Source organism: Diadema antillarum, unplaced genomic scaffold (genome assembly GCF_040938485.1).
Source record: "Diadema antillarum isolate AM-2024a unplaced genomic scaffold, OU_Dant_1.0 seq00000740_RagTag, whole genome shotgun sequence".
Classification (NCBI taxonomy): Eukaryota; Metazoa; Echinodermata; class Echinoidea; order Diadematoida; family Diadematidae; genus Diadema; species Diadema antillarum.
Window position 1 is genome coordinate 1,224,402 of NW_027271638.1, and position 21,440 is coordinate 1,245,841.

General features: G+C 35.5%; 1 protein-coding gene across 1 annotated transcript; it reads right to left on the reverse strand.

The window, feature by feature from the left end:
* Nucleotides 1–285: 285 nt before the first annotated feature.
* LOC139738399 (uncharacterized) lies at nucleotides 286–16,855 on the reverse strand. The gene is made up of 9 exons (XM_071649036.1): nucleotides 16,770–16,855; nucleotides 12,946–13,004; nucleotides 10,118–10,154; nucleotides 7,732–7,830; nucleotides 6,379–6,561; nucleotides 4,314–4,526; nucleotides 3,374–3,417; nucleotides 3,114–3,171; nucleotides 286–2,194 (listed from the first exon to the last, which is right to left on the reverse strand). The coding sequence occupies exons 2-9, from the start codon at nucleotides 12,966–12,968 to the stop codon at nucleotides 2,177–2,179; spliced, it is 675 nt and encodes a 224-aa protein (XP_071505137.1). The 5' UTR covers nucleotides 12,969–13,004; nucleotides 16,770–16,855; the 3' UTR covers nucleotides 286–2,176.
* Between the last annotated feature and the right edge of the window lie 4,585 nt (nucleotides 16,856–21,440).

Genomic DNA, 21,440 nt, shown 5'->3' on the forward strand with positions numbered 1-21,440 from the left:
AAGCCTAGCAAAATATGTCATTTTTTAGATTACTTTTATCGTTATGATGATGATAATAATAACGATCATGATGATAATAATTAGTATCATTATTTGAAATCTTTTATTATTATTTATTATTCATTAGTATCCGATTCTTTGTTATTAAGTCAATATTGACAGCTGTGGAAGAAGTACAATAATCTATTGTTTGTGGTTTTGCAGTATATAATAGTGGAGTATGAGCATTATCAACAAGTTGGCAATTCATCAACATAATGACAACTATAAACAACGACGGATGTATTGTCTCACGTATTATACAATTTACTCAAAATGAAATGGCTTCTTTCGTCTTGTATCGTAATGCAACATCGATCTGATACTTTTTCAGTGAGCTGTCAGTGCAAGTGAGGTTAATAATGATGATAGTCACATATTCGTTGGTACCTATAATGCGTGCAATAGGGCGTCAAAAAGCATACATTTCTTTTACGGGTTGTAAAAGAAATACATTGGAATCAAAATTTGAATACACCTTAGTACCATCGGTTAATTTTGTTTGTTGTCAGTAGGTATAATACATAACAAACAAGAACCCAATGTAACGTTTTGCCGGTGAAAAGGGACGAAGCTGTTTTATGAGAAATGTCGTTTCTTTAAAAGTCCTTTATTACTACAATTATTCACGTAATTTTTACGGAAACTACTGCGCGTGCCCCAACATCATCATCTACACCCTGCTATTGTCATTATTGCCAAGTCGAGTAAAATATCGAATTTATTTGAATATGTCTTCACCTTTTCTCTGCCGAATCGTCAATATTGAATCCTAGTCTTCAATCGGAACGAGAACAGATTTCGAAGACTGGAATTGAGAATGACGATTTTGCTTTCTGCGGCCGTCTACTCGCAAATCTTGCCACTTCTGCAGACGTCGAAACAATGACACTTTTCACTTGGGTATTATACAGTAAAGTTATACAGTTTGTGTGCCTCTCTTGTATCGGTATAACCCACTTACTCCATTCCCAACCCGTTGAGGACGGACTGATTTTGCTACAACATGCATTCCCATGGACACGAGAATACTCGGGACTCGTCCTCAACGGGTTTTGATAACTTTCGACACATTTTCTTTTCTTTTTTTTTTTGCTCACCAACCAAAAACGTCTTGCCTCTGTACAACTTATGGCGTTAAGTGCTGCTAATGTTGCGCTCTGCCTCTCTACAGAAGAGAATGAGAAATAACAGAAACAATTTTCAGATACGAACTCTTATCAGCTAGTGTGGTATTTACAACGGAGACATTGATAAGCATGTGTAGTGTCACACGATTCATTTATTTCACTACGTTTACAAAAGAAAACGGTTATTCTACAAACAATAAAAAACCTCAAAGTGTGAAAAATTCAAGGGTTATCATGTATAAGTACAAACTGATACACATTCCTAAACAATACATACAAAACAACAAAAATAACAATGTTGATACTTCCAACTTAAACAGATCACGGGAAAGACAAAATGCCCTGTACATTCAATGAATGACGAAATCAAATGAATTATCCTTACTTAATGATCGGAAGGAGATGAAAACAAAATACAAATAGGTTCACTAGATTCATTCAATAATCAGCTCATCTTATTCTTTAGGAGTATTTTTTTTTCTGAGTAATGACACACTTGCACAGAAAAGTATGGGAAAAGAGATCATCCCCACCCCGAACATGCAAAACCTTAAAAGAAACCACTTCATTGCAAATATTTTTTATCATTAAGATCCAATATGTTAATGATATTTATGCACTACAAGTTTGAATAGATTCTGTCTTTTTTCATACAGCTTCTTAGACCCTTTTTCCTCATTGAAATTGTAATGATCGTTGTTTTCAATAATTGGATATCATAATGATGACATAGTAATGTACTTTGCTGCCTATACGGTTGACAATCTACGTCTAACACAAGAGAGTTTGTTTTGCTCCGTTTTATTTTGTGAAGATTGGCAAGTTTCGCTTTCTCGTAGCTGTTGATACTGGTGCAGTAACGGGTATAGAAGGGACGCGACCTCGACAGGGACGTCGATCGCCTCTTTGCTGCTGAGGAGCGATGTCAACGATCACGACTCGCCGAACAAAAAGTGACGCACATTTTTGTTCGGGTCCCAGTCTCACTGGTGAGGTTACTTCAGCCCCTATTCGGCAGCTGCCTCCTGGATACCAGAAGTTAGATACAGGTGGAGGAAAAAGTAGGAGGAAGAGAAAGAGGAAGAAGAAGAAAATGATGCGGGAGAGGGGGTCAGGAGAGGAGGAGAAATTGGAGGAAAATGGGTAATTGTGAAGGAGCAAAATAAAAAAAGAAAGAAACGAAATGAGTAACAAAAATATAAAGAAGGAGGGGAAAGAGGAGGATAAGGAGGACGAGAAGGGAGGAGCAAAACAAATTCAGAAGAGCGAGGAGGGAGAGGTGTCAACTGTACTGGTGACGAGGAGTAACAAAATTTATTTGGATTTCAACTAATTATCAATGCCACGGTTGTGTCGATTCATTGCAGCACGATACGGAGACGGTATGGATTTGAAAATAAGTGCTGTAGTTCATTCTTCAGTGATCTTTACGACGACAGTCAAAGATTGTTTTTCTTGAAGCCCTGCCATCATAGCTTAGAGCCATGTTATCTTGTGAAAAGGAGAGCTGGCATGTCTGAAAAATTACCTGTTTTTTAGTCCAAGCAAAAGAATACAAAATTATCCCTGATACGGGAACAATCATTACCTATTATTGAGATAGCACTCCAGTTACTACTGATTTTTTTTTTGCAGCCCTGGAGATGTACTTTATGTTATAGGACCTACTAGTATATTACATTAATTCATTATTAATATTCTATTACAATATGGTATCATGTTATATTACATTATGATATATCGGATATATTATATCATATTATATTGTATTATATTATATTATACTAGTGATATATCATATCATATCATATCATATCATATCATATCATATATCATATCATATCATATCATATCATACATATCATATCATATCATGTTGTATAGTATTCCTTGATGAGTGTGGGTGTTAGGGTGTTGACATGCGATGAGGCAATTTTTACTCACCCCGAAGGGGATATTGAGTTTCTGGATCTTCCCTTCTGCATTGAGTGAGGCTTTGAGCCTGAAAGTAAAAGATACAATAGTATGTGACTATCAAGCAGGTATCAATATCATACCGTCGTATATGTATTTTGAAATGAGCAATATTCAAATTCATGTGACCGAAGAAGCACAACAAATACAAGAAGAAAGAATTATAGAGAAAAAAGGTAAAATGAAGAAAAGGCAACGCCAGTCAATTCTGATATAGTATTGTGACTTACTTGTCCTTTTGGATGGCATCGATCCTAGAAGTCAGTTCATTGATCTGTGTGAGAAATTACAGAGATATAGTCATCGTGATGTGCTGAGTGAATCAGACTACATACCCGTACGCGTGATTAGGCGACAAGATCAAAATATTATCAACTTATAGATTTAATCATTCTTGTGAAAGTGACACTTTTTTTTACTCTGGATATGGATTTGACATCATGAAACTATGATGTTGTTGACCGCAAGTTTCGAATAAATTCAAATCATATTGACTCATGATTGACAGCGTTGAATCGAACAAAGACGCAATCTCCTAACCAATGTGTTTTGAGCGTCGATTAGCCCAGAAAGCCTGGTAGTGTTGTTCGCACTGTGCAAAGTTCCTGGGACAAAAAGAGCTAAGGTCGACAAAAATAACTCTAAAGTGTAGTACTGAATATGTGATTACTTCAGCGGATATTAAACTGTAATATCAAAGTTCTTCTTTACCGGAAACGGTGCATTAGATGCACATTTATGAGCGCTGTTGGCCAGTACAGTTTTCCAGTTGTCTACAAGAAATAGAAAATCGTTTTACTCTAGGATCTGGGACCGTTCCAAAACAAAACAAAAAATAAAGTGAAATAGATAGATAGATGAATAGAATAAAATAAAATAAAATAAAATAAAATAAAATAAAATAAAATGAAATAAAATAGATAAACAGACAAATAAGTAAATACTGACTGGTATATTACTACTGCACAGACAGGCTTTTTGCAGACATCCCTTACTGATGGAAAGTACGTATATTATTTTTTTCAATATGCCGAAGCATACTTTTTCATCATCACCATCGAGTATCGATTTACCTTTCACTTATTCGTACAGGGCATTTCAGAGTGTGATGGCCTTATATTACTTGCTCTCTGACTCTAGGAGTGGCGAGTTGCCATGGTAATAACTCACGTCATACTTCTGGCGCTTCTCCTTCTCCTGGAGGTCGAAGAGGGCTCCGAAGGCCTTCATGATCTTTGCGTGGAGTTCCCGAGCGATCTCTCGCATGACCTCGTCCGACGTCATCGCCTCGGGGTCGAGTGTCGGCACGCGCTTGGCGAGCGTTTCTTCCTTCTCCTTGGCGAGTTCGGCAGGCGTCATCTTGGCGAAGCGCACGCGCTCATCCTTGAACAAACGGAAGAAAAAGAAAAAGAAAATGAAACCGTTATTAAGATTTGTTGCTGTTCTTTAAAGATTATCTACTTCTTTTTCAATCTTCATGGAGTTTGTAACAATGATTTGCTGTTTATTTCTTCACCTACTTGTTTTACGTGATGTATAAATAGGTCACTATTTCTTTCGCTATGTTTGATGGGGTGGTTTGTGTGTGTGTGTGTGTGTGTGTGTGTGTGTGTGTTTTCAGTTTATCAGTGTCATATGACAATTCTACGGTTCAATAAATATCCATTTAGCAGGTCATAAACCCACTTAGAATTAATCATTTGATGAAATATCTTATTTTAATTTTTAAATTTTAAGTTCTTTTTAAGTTCATTTTAATTTTTTCCGAAGAATTTTGATTACCAATAATATACTCTCACATATTTTCTCGTCCCTGTTGTCCTGAGACTCTTACTGAGTAGATTCAATTCTACTTGTAGTACCTCCGCATCTATTTCTCTCTATTTTTCCATATTTATGTATCCCTTCCTCGCATCCCAATATTTTTTCGACATAGTTCTGTCGAGGATCGCTGGATCTGTTTTTCCTTTCTGTCCGCTGTATTGTCGTCCTATTATGTCAACCTTGTCTCGTTCTGTCTTGTATTGAAGTCCCCTTTCATAAGTATTGTCCTCTCAGTCTCGTTTAATGTTCATTCGCCTGTGTATCTGTGTCCGTCCGTTACTCTGTCTTCTTATTGGGCTTCCAGACCTTTTTTTTTTAAATCTGACTTTATTCCCGATCTTTTTTCCCCTTTTTGCATCAGTTCATTTTCTATTGACATTCTGTACCTGAGGGGCCCACATTCTATACAAGCATTGCCTTTTTAATGGGTCCCTCCATTTTTCGATATTTTGTGTAATGTTATATCGTCTATATCACTTCAGTCAATTTTCATTACAACATTATTTATTACCCCAAGGTTCCACAATTATGTTCTTTTTTTTTCAATTTTACTTTGTTTTGATTATGTAACCTTATTCTCTGTTACCAATGAAAGTGAAATGTTTATGTTCTTTTCGAAAAATGAAATAAAGTTTGAATTGAATTGAATTGAATTGAAAAAAATATATCACCTAGCCTGTTTCTTAATGTCGACATATTGGACCAGTTTGAACTGAAGCTGATTGTACCTTCGAACGTTTCCTTTTTACCTCCTCTCCTGGGAATCTTTAGTTTCGGTCTGACAAATCTGAGGCCCGAACAGTGCAGATGATAATTGTTTGATGTAATTAAGCCTGCAAGAGTTTGAATACTACAACATTTTTCTGGGTTGATTGTCTTATATTTCAATTTTTGTATAGTTTATTAGTAGGCCTCATTTTTCATTTGAACATTTTTTTTTTTCGTCACACTGACTTGCCATGGTTTATTTAGTTTTAAAAGCATGTTAATTTCTAAATGTATAACTGGCTCCTCAATTAGAAAAACATTTCAGAAGATTAAAGTTATTATTTTTCTTGCACTTTTTTTTCGTTTTGGACAGATTAAATGAATTCAGTCAGTTCTATATAAACTTTACTCACCATTGGAAATGTAATTTAATTCAAATATGCACATGTAATGACGCAAAAATGATGTTTCTTTAGGAACCTTTCCCCGGAACTTGATCGACCAAGCCAGAGCAGATAATGCAACAGAAGATCTTTATACGCTATTGATTAAGAAAGGGCCATTTTATAATAGCTGTATTCATCAATGTATCGATATAACTATCGAGTTGTCGGGCCGCTTATTACATCAAAAATGACAAAAGGAAGAGAGAGGGGGAACTAAGGAAGGCAGAAATATGATCTTATTTTCTTTTTTTTTTTACCTGGATAACCGGCTGGAATTTGTTCGGGTTCTGCATGGCCCGACGTCTTTCTTCCCGCTCGCGTTTCTTCTGCTCAGCAGCTTCGCGCAGGCGCCGGTTCTCCTCTTCTTGACGTTGGCGGCGCTCCTCCTCGTTTTTCTTGATCTTCTCCAACCACATCGCCTGCTCGGCTTTGCGGCTCGCCTTCGACGTGGAACAAGAAATTTAGCACAAAACCGGGAGGGGGAAAAAAAAGAAAACAACCCACAAGCAATAACATTCAGGAAAAATATTTCGAATAATTAGAAATTCATAGCACGTCTATTATCAAAAATATTTGCTATTTTCCAGCAGAAATGCAAACGTGTCTAGATAGTTACAATGATGAAAAGGGCGATTCAGAAAAAAAAAAAAGCTTTTACACACACATATTATACTATACTAGTAAAATAACATAATTTCTTCCAAACCAACTTGAAACATATTCAATTGTTTCTTTGTTTATTAGTTTCTTAAAGCCTCATGTTTTTGTAACACATTACCCGTGAGATTACGACTCTTTTCAGACCATATTTTGATATTTTGGACTGATCTTATCAATGATGTAGACTAAAAGATTGTATCTTATCATTATCAATACTTCATGTCCTTAATGACACTTACGCATACATCAATAAAACTACGAATATATCAATTTTCTGTCATTTCATTTTCTCTTTCCAATAAACTCAGACCTAATCAAGGTCAAGTAAAGAATCATACATACGAACTGTTGCATAATGTAATTAGTATTAATCGTGAATAATATATTCAGAGTCACGGGTATCTGTGTGTCGTATGTAATATCTTATGCATGTATGCATGTATTTATGTATGTATGTATGTATGTGTATGCATCATTTATCTATTTATATCAATCCATGATTATATCTATCCACCGGTCAGTTTATTCATCTGCTCTCTTTCTCGAACACGCATTTTCATTCACATCTACCGAATAGTTCTCGGGTGCTGTTCGTTATTCCGAAGGTTCGCTATTACGAAGGTTCGTTATTCCGAAACACGCAAATTCCCTATACCTACAGGTTCGTTAATTCGAAAATGAAAAAGGGTTCGTTAATCAGAAAATTCGTGTCGTTATTCCGAAGGTTCGTTTTTCCGAAGATTGGTTAATCCGAAAATGAAATTCGGAATAATGAACCTTCGGAAAAACGAATCTTAGGAATAAAGAGCCTTCGGAATAACGAACCTTCGGAATAACGAGCTGTAACCTAGTTCTCCATTATCTGCCTTACATAGACGAGTGTTCCGTTCTAAAACTCATCATTTTCAACCATGCAGACCACGCAAAAGTGAGTATAATGGCTGTCGTACCCGTCTCTCTTGTAGGGTGCTAATCTCCACGTCGTATTGCTCGATGACCTTCTTAATCTCGTTTCGAGCAGCCTCCACCTCCGCCAGGAATTCCAGCCTCTGTTTGCCCAAGAGAATGGGGAAGGGGAGAAACAGAAATATTATATGTATGTATGTATCTTCTACTTGCTTGATTCTTTTCTGATTTTCGTCGCCCTTTTTACCTGATTAGGAAAGCTGATTCTGGTGAGAATGATGGTAAAACGATGCTAATGTTGACAGTCGCCATAATGATTAAAAAAAAAACTCACAGTGAAAATCAATGATAATAGCAATTAATGGTTAACGAGAACATAATAGAAGCAAATAAATTGTTTCGATGATAATAATCGTTTTTCTTATTATCTCCCATATCATTCATAGCTTTCATAGTCATTAACATCATATACCATGATAAGTCATACTTTGAACTCTAGCTTTAAATTTACGGTTGTCATTAAACCCTCTTGGCTTTGACCATCTGGTCATGTGTGCTAACCGTTGTATTCATAAAACCTGATCAAATTAAAGCTTCTATTTGATGTTATCATCTTTCAGAAACAAGAAAGCATTGTGACGAGAAAAGGTCAATATCAGGTTGCTAATATAAAACTGTTCGTCACATTGAAGAAACAGACATTTAGAATGGTGAACATCACAGTCTCAACAAATCGTAATTACGTCATGCATATTCAGTGGTAACATCGTTAAATTTGCGTTTTAATTCAGCTGAGCATGCACAACTTCAACAGTGCCCTTTGAATACAGCCTTTACAGCCAAAGCTACAGATCCAAGATGTCGCAAAGCACGTACATTGTATGTAGAAAGCGTTTCAACTACAGTTTAGTGTATATTAAAGACGACGAACACATACACTGTTACGACGTTTTTAGATAATCAGGTAGGAGAGCAGGCATAACAATAATAACAGTACAGTTCCATGTCGTTACTGCATGCATTTCCATTAGTTTTAATCAACAATTGCGTTGCATTGACAACCAAGTTCTATGTGACGCAATGTGCAGGGTATGACATATAACTAGAACAACACAGTAGGGCGTACTTATCATCACCAAAAGACTCCCATAAAATTTTCCTTTCACATGAAGGAATGCAGAAAAAACAACTTTGTCAGTGTCGCAACTAAATAATGTGTCGAAAATGATGTTGTTATGTCACACAATGGACAAAGTAAGAAACTTATATACAAGAGGTTTCGTAAAGCTCGGAATCAAATTGACGAATATTTATAAATTCTATTTCAAACTTTGAGTTAAAAGTCAGTGATACAAGTTGCAAGTCCTCAAAATACTCATATTGGCAGGGATGATGACGTCATCGCATCACACGTCTCTCTGTAAACTATAAACAAGACAAGTCTTGATAACAAAAATGATCGATTTTTACATGAAGGTCATCATTTGCATTAACTTTGCATTACCGTGTTCCTATTGCACAGTACACTCACTACGATGTCTCTGAACATGGTGCACGGAATTGGTTCTTTTTTAAACATATGGGGCGCCAAGTGTTGCATGGTCTCTTTAGTTACGTAATGATCATTGATTCGTCGACGAAATTTATTCATTTCTTAACTTTATACAGTCATTTTATCGACGAACTTAATGGCCATTTCGTAACGACATGAACATTTCGTCGAGGAAATGACTGATTTCGTAACGAAAAAGGCCATGCGACATTTTGCGCGCCATAGTTAGGCCTACAGTATCAAGTTGTCAGCAGAGTATTGAAGCTTTGCACGGGAATGGATGTCCTGGCAACCTCTTACGTATATTATAGATTCAAAACAGTGGCCCGAAATCATTATTCATGAAAAAATAGTTTCGCGCAGTTTTAACGCAGAGTGTGTGCATGTTCATCGTGAGGGTGGTTTGCTGAAAAAAAAAAGCTATCTCCGTTCTAAATATTACCTTATTCTAGTTGTGAATGTATACAGTTGAAATGAGAGTATTGCTTTGATTCGAATGAGCATGTTTATATTCGCCAGCAACATGCCGGTTCTTCATTTTTAGTCTTGATAAACTGATTACCCTTGTTTCAAGGACCATATCTTCCTTCAAACTATCACCATTAGTCATTATTGAAAATGGAATAAAATGACGAGTGATTATGATGATTGCTGCTTTATTTCTGTCAGCAGTCCTTAAAACACACGCACTTCCACAACACACATAAACCTACGACAAACACATTGCACAGACGAAGCCAGCTACAGCATGTCAAGTCGTTAAAGGGTGTTATTCTTTTTTTTTTTCAGGACATGTTATTTGGGTTATGCTACACTAAAAGTGCCATCTACGTATCTATTTATTCATCCATCTATTATCACTCCACCATATTTCAAACCTTCTCCTCCGCCAGCTGTTTCTCGTCCTCTGTCATTCTGTTACCATGGAAACAAGAAGCATAATCTTGTGAGAATGTGCTGTTTTCACGAGCACACCATAGTCACATTCGGAACGAAGAATGCACAGATATTAAGCTTTAATCACCTCCCTATACGTTTGAGTTGACTTCAAGAAAGTAGATTGGTTTCTCTAAACTCAGACCAAAAATTTAGGACATTTGTTTTATAAAATATGGTCACGATTACATAGTGAATCTAACTGAGATGATAATTTCATCCAGTTACTTACTCTCTCATGTGTAGTTTTTGACGAAGGTGACATAATGTTTTTCGTTTATAAAAGAATAAGCAAATTCCTCCATATACGAAGTTCTACAAAGACAAAAGAAAACACTGTTGGAACGATCTAATAAGACGAATCTAACTAGTCTTGCTGTTTAATCATGTCGATGGACGAATTGGATACTTGACGTGAGGTCATGACCACATGACGTCATCACACCATCAAATTTTGAATGCGTAATTGTGACAAACATCGCAACAGAAAGAAAAACAGTTTGTGAAATTCTAAAGTTTTATGACTTTCTAACATTTTAAATTGATTTTGTAAAGAAAGTCTAACTTTATTCTTTGTTTGATTGTGCAATAATCATGTGATAATCATCAAAACTTCACTTTTCACTGAGTGTGTTTTTTGTTTTCGTCTTTATACCACATTTTGTGAAAGCAATATAAAACAAAGGAAAGAACGAAAGAAACTTAGAAGTTGATTCCAAATACTATATATATATATATGTATATACATTAATATATATATATATATATATATATATATATATATATATATATATGTATATATATATATAATTTATGTATATATATTTGCAAGAATGTCGATGGTTTTAACGATTGATCTTTTTATGTCGATTTAAAAAGAGAGAAAAAAGGAGAAATACGCGGAACGTTATATCTCATAACTACATGTATATAGCGTCTGAGAATCCCATTACACTTTTAAGGTCTATTTCACCAGGGCAGGTTTTCATAGATGTGGCAAAATGAAATTTGGAATGCCCAAAGATCGCGGGAAAAGAGTATGTCGAGACAAAAATAAAGTGCACTTATTTTGATCATCAAGAAGCTTGCTAAAAACATGGCTGTACGTATGAAGTTTATAACGATAGATCGTACTTATGCGTGGACCAGTCGATCTTTGTCGATGTAATATTTATTCAAGATAATTATTTTTGAATATTCCAGAACCTCCGTGTCAAAGTTACGGTAAGTCAGTCAGAATACCATTGGCATTCTTCGTGCGAATCATGCAACTACACAATTGTTTTGTTTTGTTTGTTTGTTTGTTTGTTTGTTTGTTTGTTTGTTTGTTTGTTTGTTTGTTTTTTGTGTTTACTCTGTTGAATGAGAAAGCTTGAGAAAACCACTATCCTTTAGATGTTTACTCAAAACCACCGTGGTCACATTCTGTTTGAATTTATGTATTCCCAACCCTCATTACACACAAAAAAAGACAAAGAAAATAATGTGTTGGCCTGTTAAACGTTGAAAAATCGCATTACATGATGAAGTATTGGGGTAAATTTGCAGACAGTCGCATTTCTGGTTAATAAGACCCAGGTCACAGGAGGCATACGCAGTCAAAACAAAATCGCTCTGTTTAAACTCAAAGGAGAAATTGAAACCCAAAATAACTAGGGGTTTTCATGATTGCAGCAATATCAATATAGCTCACATGGCTGAAGATTGAGGAAAAAACGAACAATCCTTTCAAAGGTTATGAACTTTCAAAGTTTCGGTACTGCCATTACTGGATGAGAAGACTAATAATAGTTCGCGACCGCCAATGCACGACTTCAACTAAAGTAGATAGAGTCTTTTCAGATTCTTTTTTTTTTCTTTCTTTCTTCTTTTAACGAAAGTAGACATTCCCTCAACTTTCTACAGATATGTTAAAGTGTATCTTTTGCCCTAAAAATCATGTTTAATATGTGAAAGAGACACGTTTCAGTAATCCCTATGCACCATCTTTCAGAGTAAATGGGTCATTCATTAGTGAAATAATGCATCTGAAAAGTTTCCAAACACATCGTGTCTGGGAGATTCAGGAACAGCTGTGGTTCTGTAACCCACTGCAAACAATAGGTTTGCTGTAGTCTTGCCTCCCAGACCCATTGTGTTTAGAAACTTTTAGATGCATTTTTTTTCACTAATTAATGACCCCTTTTCTCTGAAAGTTAGTGCAATGGACTACTGAAATGTGTCTCTGTCATATATCAAAAATATTTTTTGGGGCAAAGCGATACTATAAGGGTTGTATCATTCTCCGTGATTTCTGAAAGAGGTAAGCCAAGGGCTCTTCTCGTTATCCCATAGAAAATAGAAAATATACTGAAATCTCTCTTCAATCATCTTTATATTGTTGCCATGTAATGACGATGTAGTCTTCTCGTCTAGCCATTTTTCTACTAATATTGCTGCATTCATTCAATCATTTTTATTTGAGCTTTATTCTACTTTAAACAAAAAAAAAAAACAACAACTTCGGTAATGCATCAAATGCACAAACAAAAAGAGGAAATTCAGATAGTTTGGCCAACGAAAGAGCTCAAAAATACTTTTCTGTCAGCAAGTAAAATCAACGAGCAATGACAGCTCCTACATTATAATCATTTCCATTGCATAGGGTACGCAATGCACATCTATCCATCAAGAAAGATACATTCGGGATCGATGCAAATGGTGGGAAAATCATTTTTTTTGCAAAAATCTGGAAAGTATTTTCTCATTGAAAAGATATTAAGCAACTTACGCTTCGCCTTCGTGGTCCGACATATTTGGAATGGTGCTGGTGAATCAGTGCCAGTAAATCTGAGAAATGATCATGAAAGATAGATAGAGGAAAGAGAGGGAGAGGTAATAGTAAATGTTACACAGTTGGAATGCTTACGTAAAAAGCCTCGTATTATACTTGTGAAAGTAGAGAAGTAGAAAGTCATGTTTTTTAATCCGGAATTTCTGTTATTTGAAAATGCATCTCACGTCTCCTGTAACCCTGGAGAAGGTTTTCCATACAATATTATATCATAACAAATATTCAAAACATAAAACGTTTTTTAATGGAAAGGAATACACATTTTTCTCGTTTCGTTTATTACCTATAAAACAAAGTTGAGTAAGATTTGTCAATGCAATTTTAGCCAAATAATCTTGACTCGATTAACATTATCAGGTCATGTAAAAAAGAAAGTAACATTTTTAAATAGCATGACTTTTCCCAACTTTCAGTTTGTTTTGTCTATCAAAGTTTTAAGAAACTTCAGGCTTCCTGGGTTTGTTTTTCTTTTTTTTCTCACTCGATTTTTCTGTCTAATTTTTCAAAGTCAGTCTCGACGTGAAATTGATCTCGTTTTGGAACCCCATGCGTGCAATACGAGTACAAAGATGCCCGGATCAACAGCAAAGCTATGTCTAATGCACGAAGCAAAATAGCGGAAACTGGAGCATCAAGTTCAACGTGTCTGCAAAAACCAGACTAGGTTTATAATCTCTTCGCCTGCGATGCGAAAGTGTTGCACTGACTTCCGAAATCTATGCCGCTGACAGCTGTAGCTATGGGCCACACAATACGTATAGTACTCCAGTATGCCCTAATTTGGAGGGTACATAGCAGTCCTTTATCGGCATGTTTAATGATGCATTCCTGACGCAAATGTAAAAGTACGTCATAATAGGTCTATAACGCTCTTCTTTTTTATAAAGATGTCCACGATGTAGAGATTATGGCACAATATATAGGGCCTACATGTATGCAATGATGATTAAGACATAAACTGGAGAATAGAAAACTTTGAAGTGGTATATTCGAATATTCGAGTAAGAGGTGGTATCATTAAGAAATAACGATGATGACGATTACAATGACGACGAACTCAATAAATAAGATTTATTAAATGACTTGGATTAACCTTTATTCTAAATGCAACTGTTTTTTTTTTAATTGTCGGGACTGCCATATTATTGCTTTTTGCAGTAGGCCTACTTGGTTACATTTGCTGGTCCTTCACAATATCAGGAATAATATGGCTGTTATTTTTCCATTACAGCTTTGAACGCAAAAGGCTAGTAAACAAGTTATTCTGCCAAAGCCAGCCCTCAGTGCCCCAACTAAAACTGATTTTGCTGACAGTACTACGTAACAGTGATAGCTATCTTAACAATAAAGTCTTTTACGTGTTTTTTTTTTTGTTTGTTTCTTGTGACGCTTGTGACGCAAGTCACACTGCTTTTTATTCAATAAAAGTATGTTGTGATGCACACAGTGTTTGATCTGCACTTTCTACTGTGTGTTCGTGGGCATCATTCTGTGCCCATTCGCTGTGCGACATGCAAAGTGACTACCAGGGTTACCTTTCTGAAAATGTAGACTCTTAAGAGTCTTAGAGTCTCAATGTCATGCTACCCACCTCCGCCCCCTCCAGATACGTATTTCCTATTCTATTCCTGAAGTTTTTAAAACACTCATGAATTTCGATCTCTATGGATCGATTAAAGAGATCGGAAAGAGCATACAATTGCCATATACATGTATGAAAAGTTGGATTGCGTAACGAGTTAATGCTATTCCTGCTCATTTGAAATCTTCGCCATTAAAGCTGTTAAAAAATCAAAGAGAATAATACAAAAATTAAGAAATAGTTTTGCCTTTTAGTGGATCGCTATTTTCCATGATTGAAGTTATTTTCCGAACGCTCACGAAGTATACATGCATTGTTCCTCGTAATTATTGTACATATGTTGTTATGTATTATTTATTTCATATACTACATGAATCTTTTGTAAACGTTTGGACAATTTCATTTCATGACATGTATACTTTGCATTATGTGTATGATCTTCGTTGATTGGAAATAAACTATGATCGAATTGAATTGAGCGTACTATAAAAATTTTGAAATGTTTTGAAATGGCGATTAAATCGTTTTGTGATCAAATTCTTAATAATACAAATAAGCATTATATTGATGAAAACATACCTTATCCGTTATAGTCAAATTCTATACAAAGCCAGAAAGCGTCTTTGCTGTTTACCCATAATTGTTTTTGTTTTTTTGTACTTTTCAGATTATTATTCACACTTATTCTATGATATAAACATTCAAACATTGCATTGTCTCAATTGGTTAGACAGATCCTTCCTCAGTATCGGTTAAAAAGCAGGACTTTCCATTCTTTTTTTCTGATTTGTATAATCTATAATGAAACCAATATAAAGGCTGTCATGAAAGTAATGTGAAAATATGACTGTTCTTCTGTTTTTCTCCTATTTCTCATCATTGCCATTTTTTTCGTAAAGAGTTAACACATCTGAAAATTTTGATATTAATGCATGATGGAATGTTCACTTGCTCAATTTTGTAACAGACATTTTCAGTATGCTAGATTTAGGAAGACTGCTCATATCAACTTTACCTTAGAAACTGTCTTCTCAAATTTTCTTCGTAATCTCGTTTGACTCAATATTGTTTCAACGTTCAGTAAGTGATAAGAAGATTTTATTTTCCAAAAATCAATAATTGTTTGTATTTCGAAATATATAACGGCCTATTCATTGGGACAGGAATTAGCTGATATTAGAGTGTTAGTTTGCATGTTCGCGTAAAAGTAGATTCATTTTGCATCTGTTTCTGCTTCTTTGTTTAATAAGGTAATGCGTTGACAGATCATCATACACATAATCGCGGAAAGATTACACTTTGAAAATGGTAATTGCTTTTGACATGTTGTTTTGAATTCATAATAGTTACAGTGTGAAAAGGGAGCTGTTGAGTTTTATGGGGTTTGAATAAGACGAATTATAACCATGGTTATAATATACTATGATTTGTATTGATTCTGAAATGCAGAAATAAAAACTGAACTGAACTGAACTGAACTATACTGAAGCAGTAGATGTTTGTTTTCACGATTATTCTTGGAAAGTAAGATTGAATGCTCGCTCTGTGTTACTAATACACCAGAGTCTCCAGGATATCTCCAGATGCAACCAGCTCACAGCAGTGACACGAAACAACCTTGAGTCACCTCTTTGTTTATTCTCCCCATTATACAATTTTGACATTTTAAAAGGTACCAATAAACGAAGTTATATTCATATACTGGAGTAACATCTCTCAATGATACACTGGGCTTAGCAGGGAGTCCGAGAGGTGGAGATATTTTTGAACAGAATGATTGGACATGTATATAGCCTAGCCCATGTGATGCAAAACTGTTTTCTACCGTATCCCCTCCACGTACGTGTGATTCTTTGTTGCTGGGAATGTTGACGTAAAGTCAACACAACCCGTGAGCAACACAAATTAGCAATAATGTAACTATCATAACACGTATCTATTTCGGCCTTAGGCACAATAATAATTCAAGGAAAATGCTACTCTCTTCAAAGATGTACACAGAAGCATAGTGATTATATCAGTGGATTTATGGTGGCAAGTCGCCATCATTGCCATCAACGTAACACTAAACTGTGCGACAATCACTATCTTCAAAGATGCTATTTCAAATGAGACCAACATTATAACCGATCGATCAATATAAAGCAATACAAAAGTTTTCAATCAATATATATCTTACCTCAAAAAGATTCTTCTTGGCCAACCTAATGGTATAATCCAGGACTAGAGAAGAGGCTCACTCGCTCCTGGTCGACGGGAGTGATGCTGTCCAAGAGATGCACCAAAGAGTTGAGACTGGATAGAAAGAGAGAAAGAGAGGGAGAGCTAATGTATGCACGGATGCCACGCATTCCTGAAATTCCAGTTAAGCTCAATATCGCAGCGCTCTGCGGTTCCTCTCTCCCTTTCTTCCGCGGTCTCCCAAAGTATCCCCCCCCCCACCTCTCTCTTTCTCTCTCCGCCTCTCCTCTCTCTCTCTCTCTCTCTCTCTCTCTCTCTCAATCACTCACACACACACACTGCCTGTTTGCTTGTGTCTGTTCTTCTCTCTCTCCCTCCTCCCCCCTCTTTCTGTCATGTGTTGCAAAATAATATCCATTCTAGAATACCCTTTTCTCACATATTTTGTCAATTTGTTCATCTTTATCATGACAACATAAATAAGATTACTACAAGGTACACGATTATTTCATTCTCTTCTCAGCTTACTTTGTTTTGCTTTTGAAATCTTATTCTCTGTTATTTAGTCTAGCGAAAGTGAAATGTCCATGTTCTTTTCGAAAAATGAAGTGAAATTTGAATTGAAATCGAAATTGAAGCTTCAGGAGATATTCATTATCCTTATATTTGTTGTGACCTCTCCATCCTTTTTTTCTTTGTTTATTCTTCTTTATCGCCCTCTCTCTTCCCCTCCCCTTTCTCTCCCTCTGTCTGTCTGTCTCTCTCTCTCTCTCTCAATATTTAAATGCGAACTTCATAGAGAACACTGAATAGAGGGCGCTCGACTGGTATATAAGAACGAAATATCACCACTGGGGCCTGTTTTCGTAAAGATTGACAGTTAGATTTATCTTACGATTGATGCAATTCAAATAGGTGTCATCGATCGATCTGCTATTAAACTTATGCTTTAAATCTAGCGTAAATATCTTTATGAAACAGGCTTACGATCAGTAATGATTTTAATCTTGATTCGCCAAGTTACGCTCAATAAATCGAGCGATCAATGATCAAAGGTAACTTGATGAAAATGGCCTCTAGACTCACAATAATGTTGATACACTGTATCTTTAAGGGGGATGATGTTACTTCTTATGGAATGTTTAGCAAGATATTTTATTATGGGCTTATTAGCAAATTATAAACAAAAAAGTGTGTGGTGTGTGTGTGTGTGTGTGTGTGTGTGTGTGTGTGTGTGTGTGTGATTGTTTGTATGCGAATAAATAGTATGATTATATTCCATCATTATGACAGTAATATATCGGTGGAAAATGAGGTTTGCTCATACATGTAAGCTTAGATTTGCTTACGTACTATACAGAAAAATGTTTTTAAAGATTGGGATTGTCTCTCATTAATTTTTAGGTACATAAAACGTCTTTATGGTGGTATAATATTTATGACTGTTCAAATGTTGTAGGACGTCTTTGGTAATAACCCAATATGTTAGAATTTAGATTTACTTCCTTTTCACTTCCTTCTTAAATGGAAAACTGGTTTCTCTTCGGCAAATGTTAATCATATCCGACCTGTAAAGACTAGTGTTTGATAATGGATTTACCATGGACAATAACCACACAAATCGAAGCATTGATGGAAGAGAACTTGAGGACAAAATTCAGCCTTTGTAAGATTATATTAAATGTTCACAATAATTGTTATCCATTTAGCTCTGGACATTTTTCATGGTGGAATAGTACGTCCTGAATTCTTTTCAAACAGTTCAGAATTTTGTGAATAATAGATGTTTTCCAGCTTATGATTTCATGTTGTTGCTGAAGTTGTCTTCTTTTTTAAATATGTCTTATGCAAATATACCAGACCTGAGAGGTTCTGTTTAAAACTATGTGCATGAGGTGTCTTCAATAGCACTATTTTCTGAGTGGCGCAGCCCCGAATTGAATATGTTATATAGTGCTTTTGAAGTCACGGAAGGCACATAGCTTAATCGGTGCCTCTTACAATGACCTAGTATAAATTCAAGACTGACAGAATATTAACTGGATTTCATTACTGTTAAGTTGACCGATCCTCAATTAAACAAGCCATTCCTCCTGCGCCCAAAACTACACACGCCAAGTGTATGCATGGTCTGCGGTGCGCGATACCCATGCAGTTGTCTACGTAAAAAAAAACTAATTTGTCTTATCGTGAAGCGAAGACCCCGCGACACCCATTTATTTATGTGTGAAATCTCTCACTAAGTGAAGACGCCGCGATGCCCATTTGTATTGTACGTCAAATCTCTCGCGAAGCAAAAACGTCGCAATATCAGCAGCGTGATAGTCTTTTTTTTTTTTACTATTTCCCTAGGGAATAGTTAAACTATGTTGGGACAAGGATTTTCATGGTTGAAATATGTTTTGTCGCTTTCACTGGCCTTGACGAATCAGAGGACAAAGACTGACTTAAAATAAATCTGTTATCTTTGATTTGATCTTATTGGTTCCTGCATTATATCATTGCTCATGCAGATACATAAACATATATCATATACATTGATGGTACCATACATATGAATTGATATACATGAATATTAGTTGCTACCAAAATGAGTTTTTTTTCATTACCTTTAGAATATACAGCAATACAGTTGCTTCATTGCCTGTACAATGTACAATAGAACAGTGATGCAATGAATAACGCAGAAGGGCTACAGCTTAAGCATTGCTTGATTTGCATACCCAAGCTGCTGTAACCCAAGCAGTATAAACAACGATGGTATAAAGTATTACCTTTTTGACACTATGTCTAATCTTCCTCCTTTTTTTCCGGGTGGTAGGGGTGGATTTTGTTTCCTTGTGATTGACGGATTCTACATACTACATCAACATTCATGTCTGTCAATCATTACCTTATGCATTGATTGGTTAATAAAAATTGACCGATCTGAAATGACGCATGAGAAAACAAAAATAAGAAAGAAGATACACGAGCAACCAGAAACACACTCACGAAAATACAGCTTCGGTAATACCAATGTCACATGACCCTCTCTGGCTTATGTCATTCGATATCACTAATGCTTTTCATATTCATTTTTTCCCCTGCTGTAATTGGAGGAAATGTAATCCATGTCAACATATCATCCTTTGTCCATGTCAACATATATCATCTTTGTTGTGTTGCTTTCGCGATACCGGATGATTAAGAGATCTATGAGGAACCAGAAGAGAAACAATGATTCCCGCCAAAACAAATACACTTTGTTTGCATTTAAAGAAGGGAGATCGAATCGCCAGGTTACTTTCGATGTGTCACGCTCAGCTGCAACTCGATGTATCTGGCGCAAACTCAACAGGGACGATAGGCATTAGTTATGAGAAGGATTTGGATTCTCAAAAATTCACGTACGTAAGGTCTTGCATGCAAGTAAATGAATGATATGTAATAATAAACGGAATCATACTGTACACCTGATAGAAACTCATATGTATTAAATGACATTTCTAAATACTAATTAAATATATATATATTATATATATAGTATTATATTATATTATATATGTGTGTGTGTGTGTGTGTAGTAAATATATATATTATATATATAATATATATATATATGTGCGTGTGTGTGGTGTGTGTGTATAATCAAGATAGCTTTTTCTGAGGATTGATGCAGAGCTTTACTCACTTTTGTGTACATGGTTTGATTTGCAAAAACAAATGTATAATAAAAATGTGAATCAACAGCATAAGTGAGAAGAACAGCTGTTTACAATTCTTGTGCGAATTGATGTTATTTATCAACATACGTTGAGTATTTATTGTTAATCAATTATCATGATTAATGATCACTATGATCATTATGTATATTTCGTGATTAATAAAGTGTTTCTTTCTAATTTACAGACATTTGCACTTTTTGTCCACTATGACCAATGTATTTGAACAGAAAGATACGGTGTTACATTACCAAGTGCAAATTGTACCCTGTTAATGGTTAATTTGAAATGCTAATAATGGACATCTTAACCTCTCTGCCGTTAGATTGAGGAAGAAAGCTTCTACAGATCACTTGACGAAGCAAGTAGTGAAATTTCACTCCACCTCTCAACTTTCCGTGCGCTTTTTAGGCCGTAAATCAATTACTCTCTTGCATAATGCGATATTATTAACATGATGTGTGTTTATAACCTTTTCGATCTTGTGCTAGGAATAAAGACGTGTTTTCGGATCGTCGCTTCATAATTGCAGCAACCATGATGAACTGTACCAGTACGTCTGGTTGCACTCCTCATGGTGTCCTTGCGTGTCTCTGGTGAGTTATCATTTTAATCCCTCATTCATATTTCCATTCCCGATCTAGGAAGCTTGAAAATACAAAATAACTTGAAAACAAATTTGTTATAAAATGTTCATGGCCTTGCTGGATACCAGCAACTAGCCGAAAGCAGGCTTCTTTTCCGTGATAAAAAAAAATAAACAACCAAATGAGCAAACAAATACAAGACAAAAGTGAAAAAAGAAACAAAGAATGTTATCAATTGAAAGGTCACTCTTCTATGAGTCAGAAAATTAAAAAGGTTCTTCCGTATTGCAGTTATTTTTTTATGATGTATTTAATTTGAAATGGAATCTTACTATGCCATGCAAAATATTAGTATAAAATACATGTTACTTTGCATTC

Coding starts and splice junctions, on each gene's coding strand:
- LOC139738399 (XM_071649036.1), bottom strand. CDS start 12,968: ATGTCGGACCACGAAGGCGAAGC. Junction 7,831..10,117: donor AACAGCTGGCGGAGGAGAAG/GTTTGAAATATG, acceptor TTGGGCAAACAG/AGGCTGGAATTCCTGGCGGA. Junction 6,562..7,731: donor GCACCCTACAAGAGAGACGG/GTACGACAGCCA, acceptor TCCACGTCGAAG/GCGAGCCGCAAAGCCGAGCA.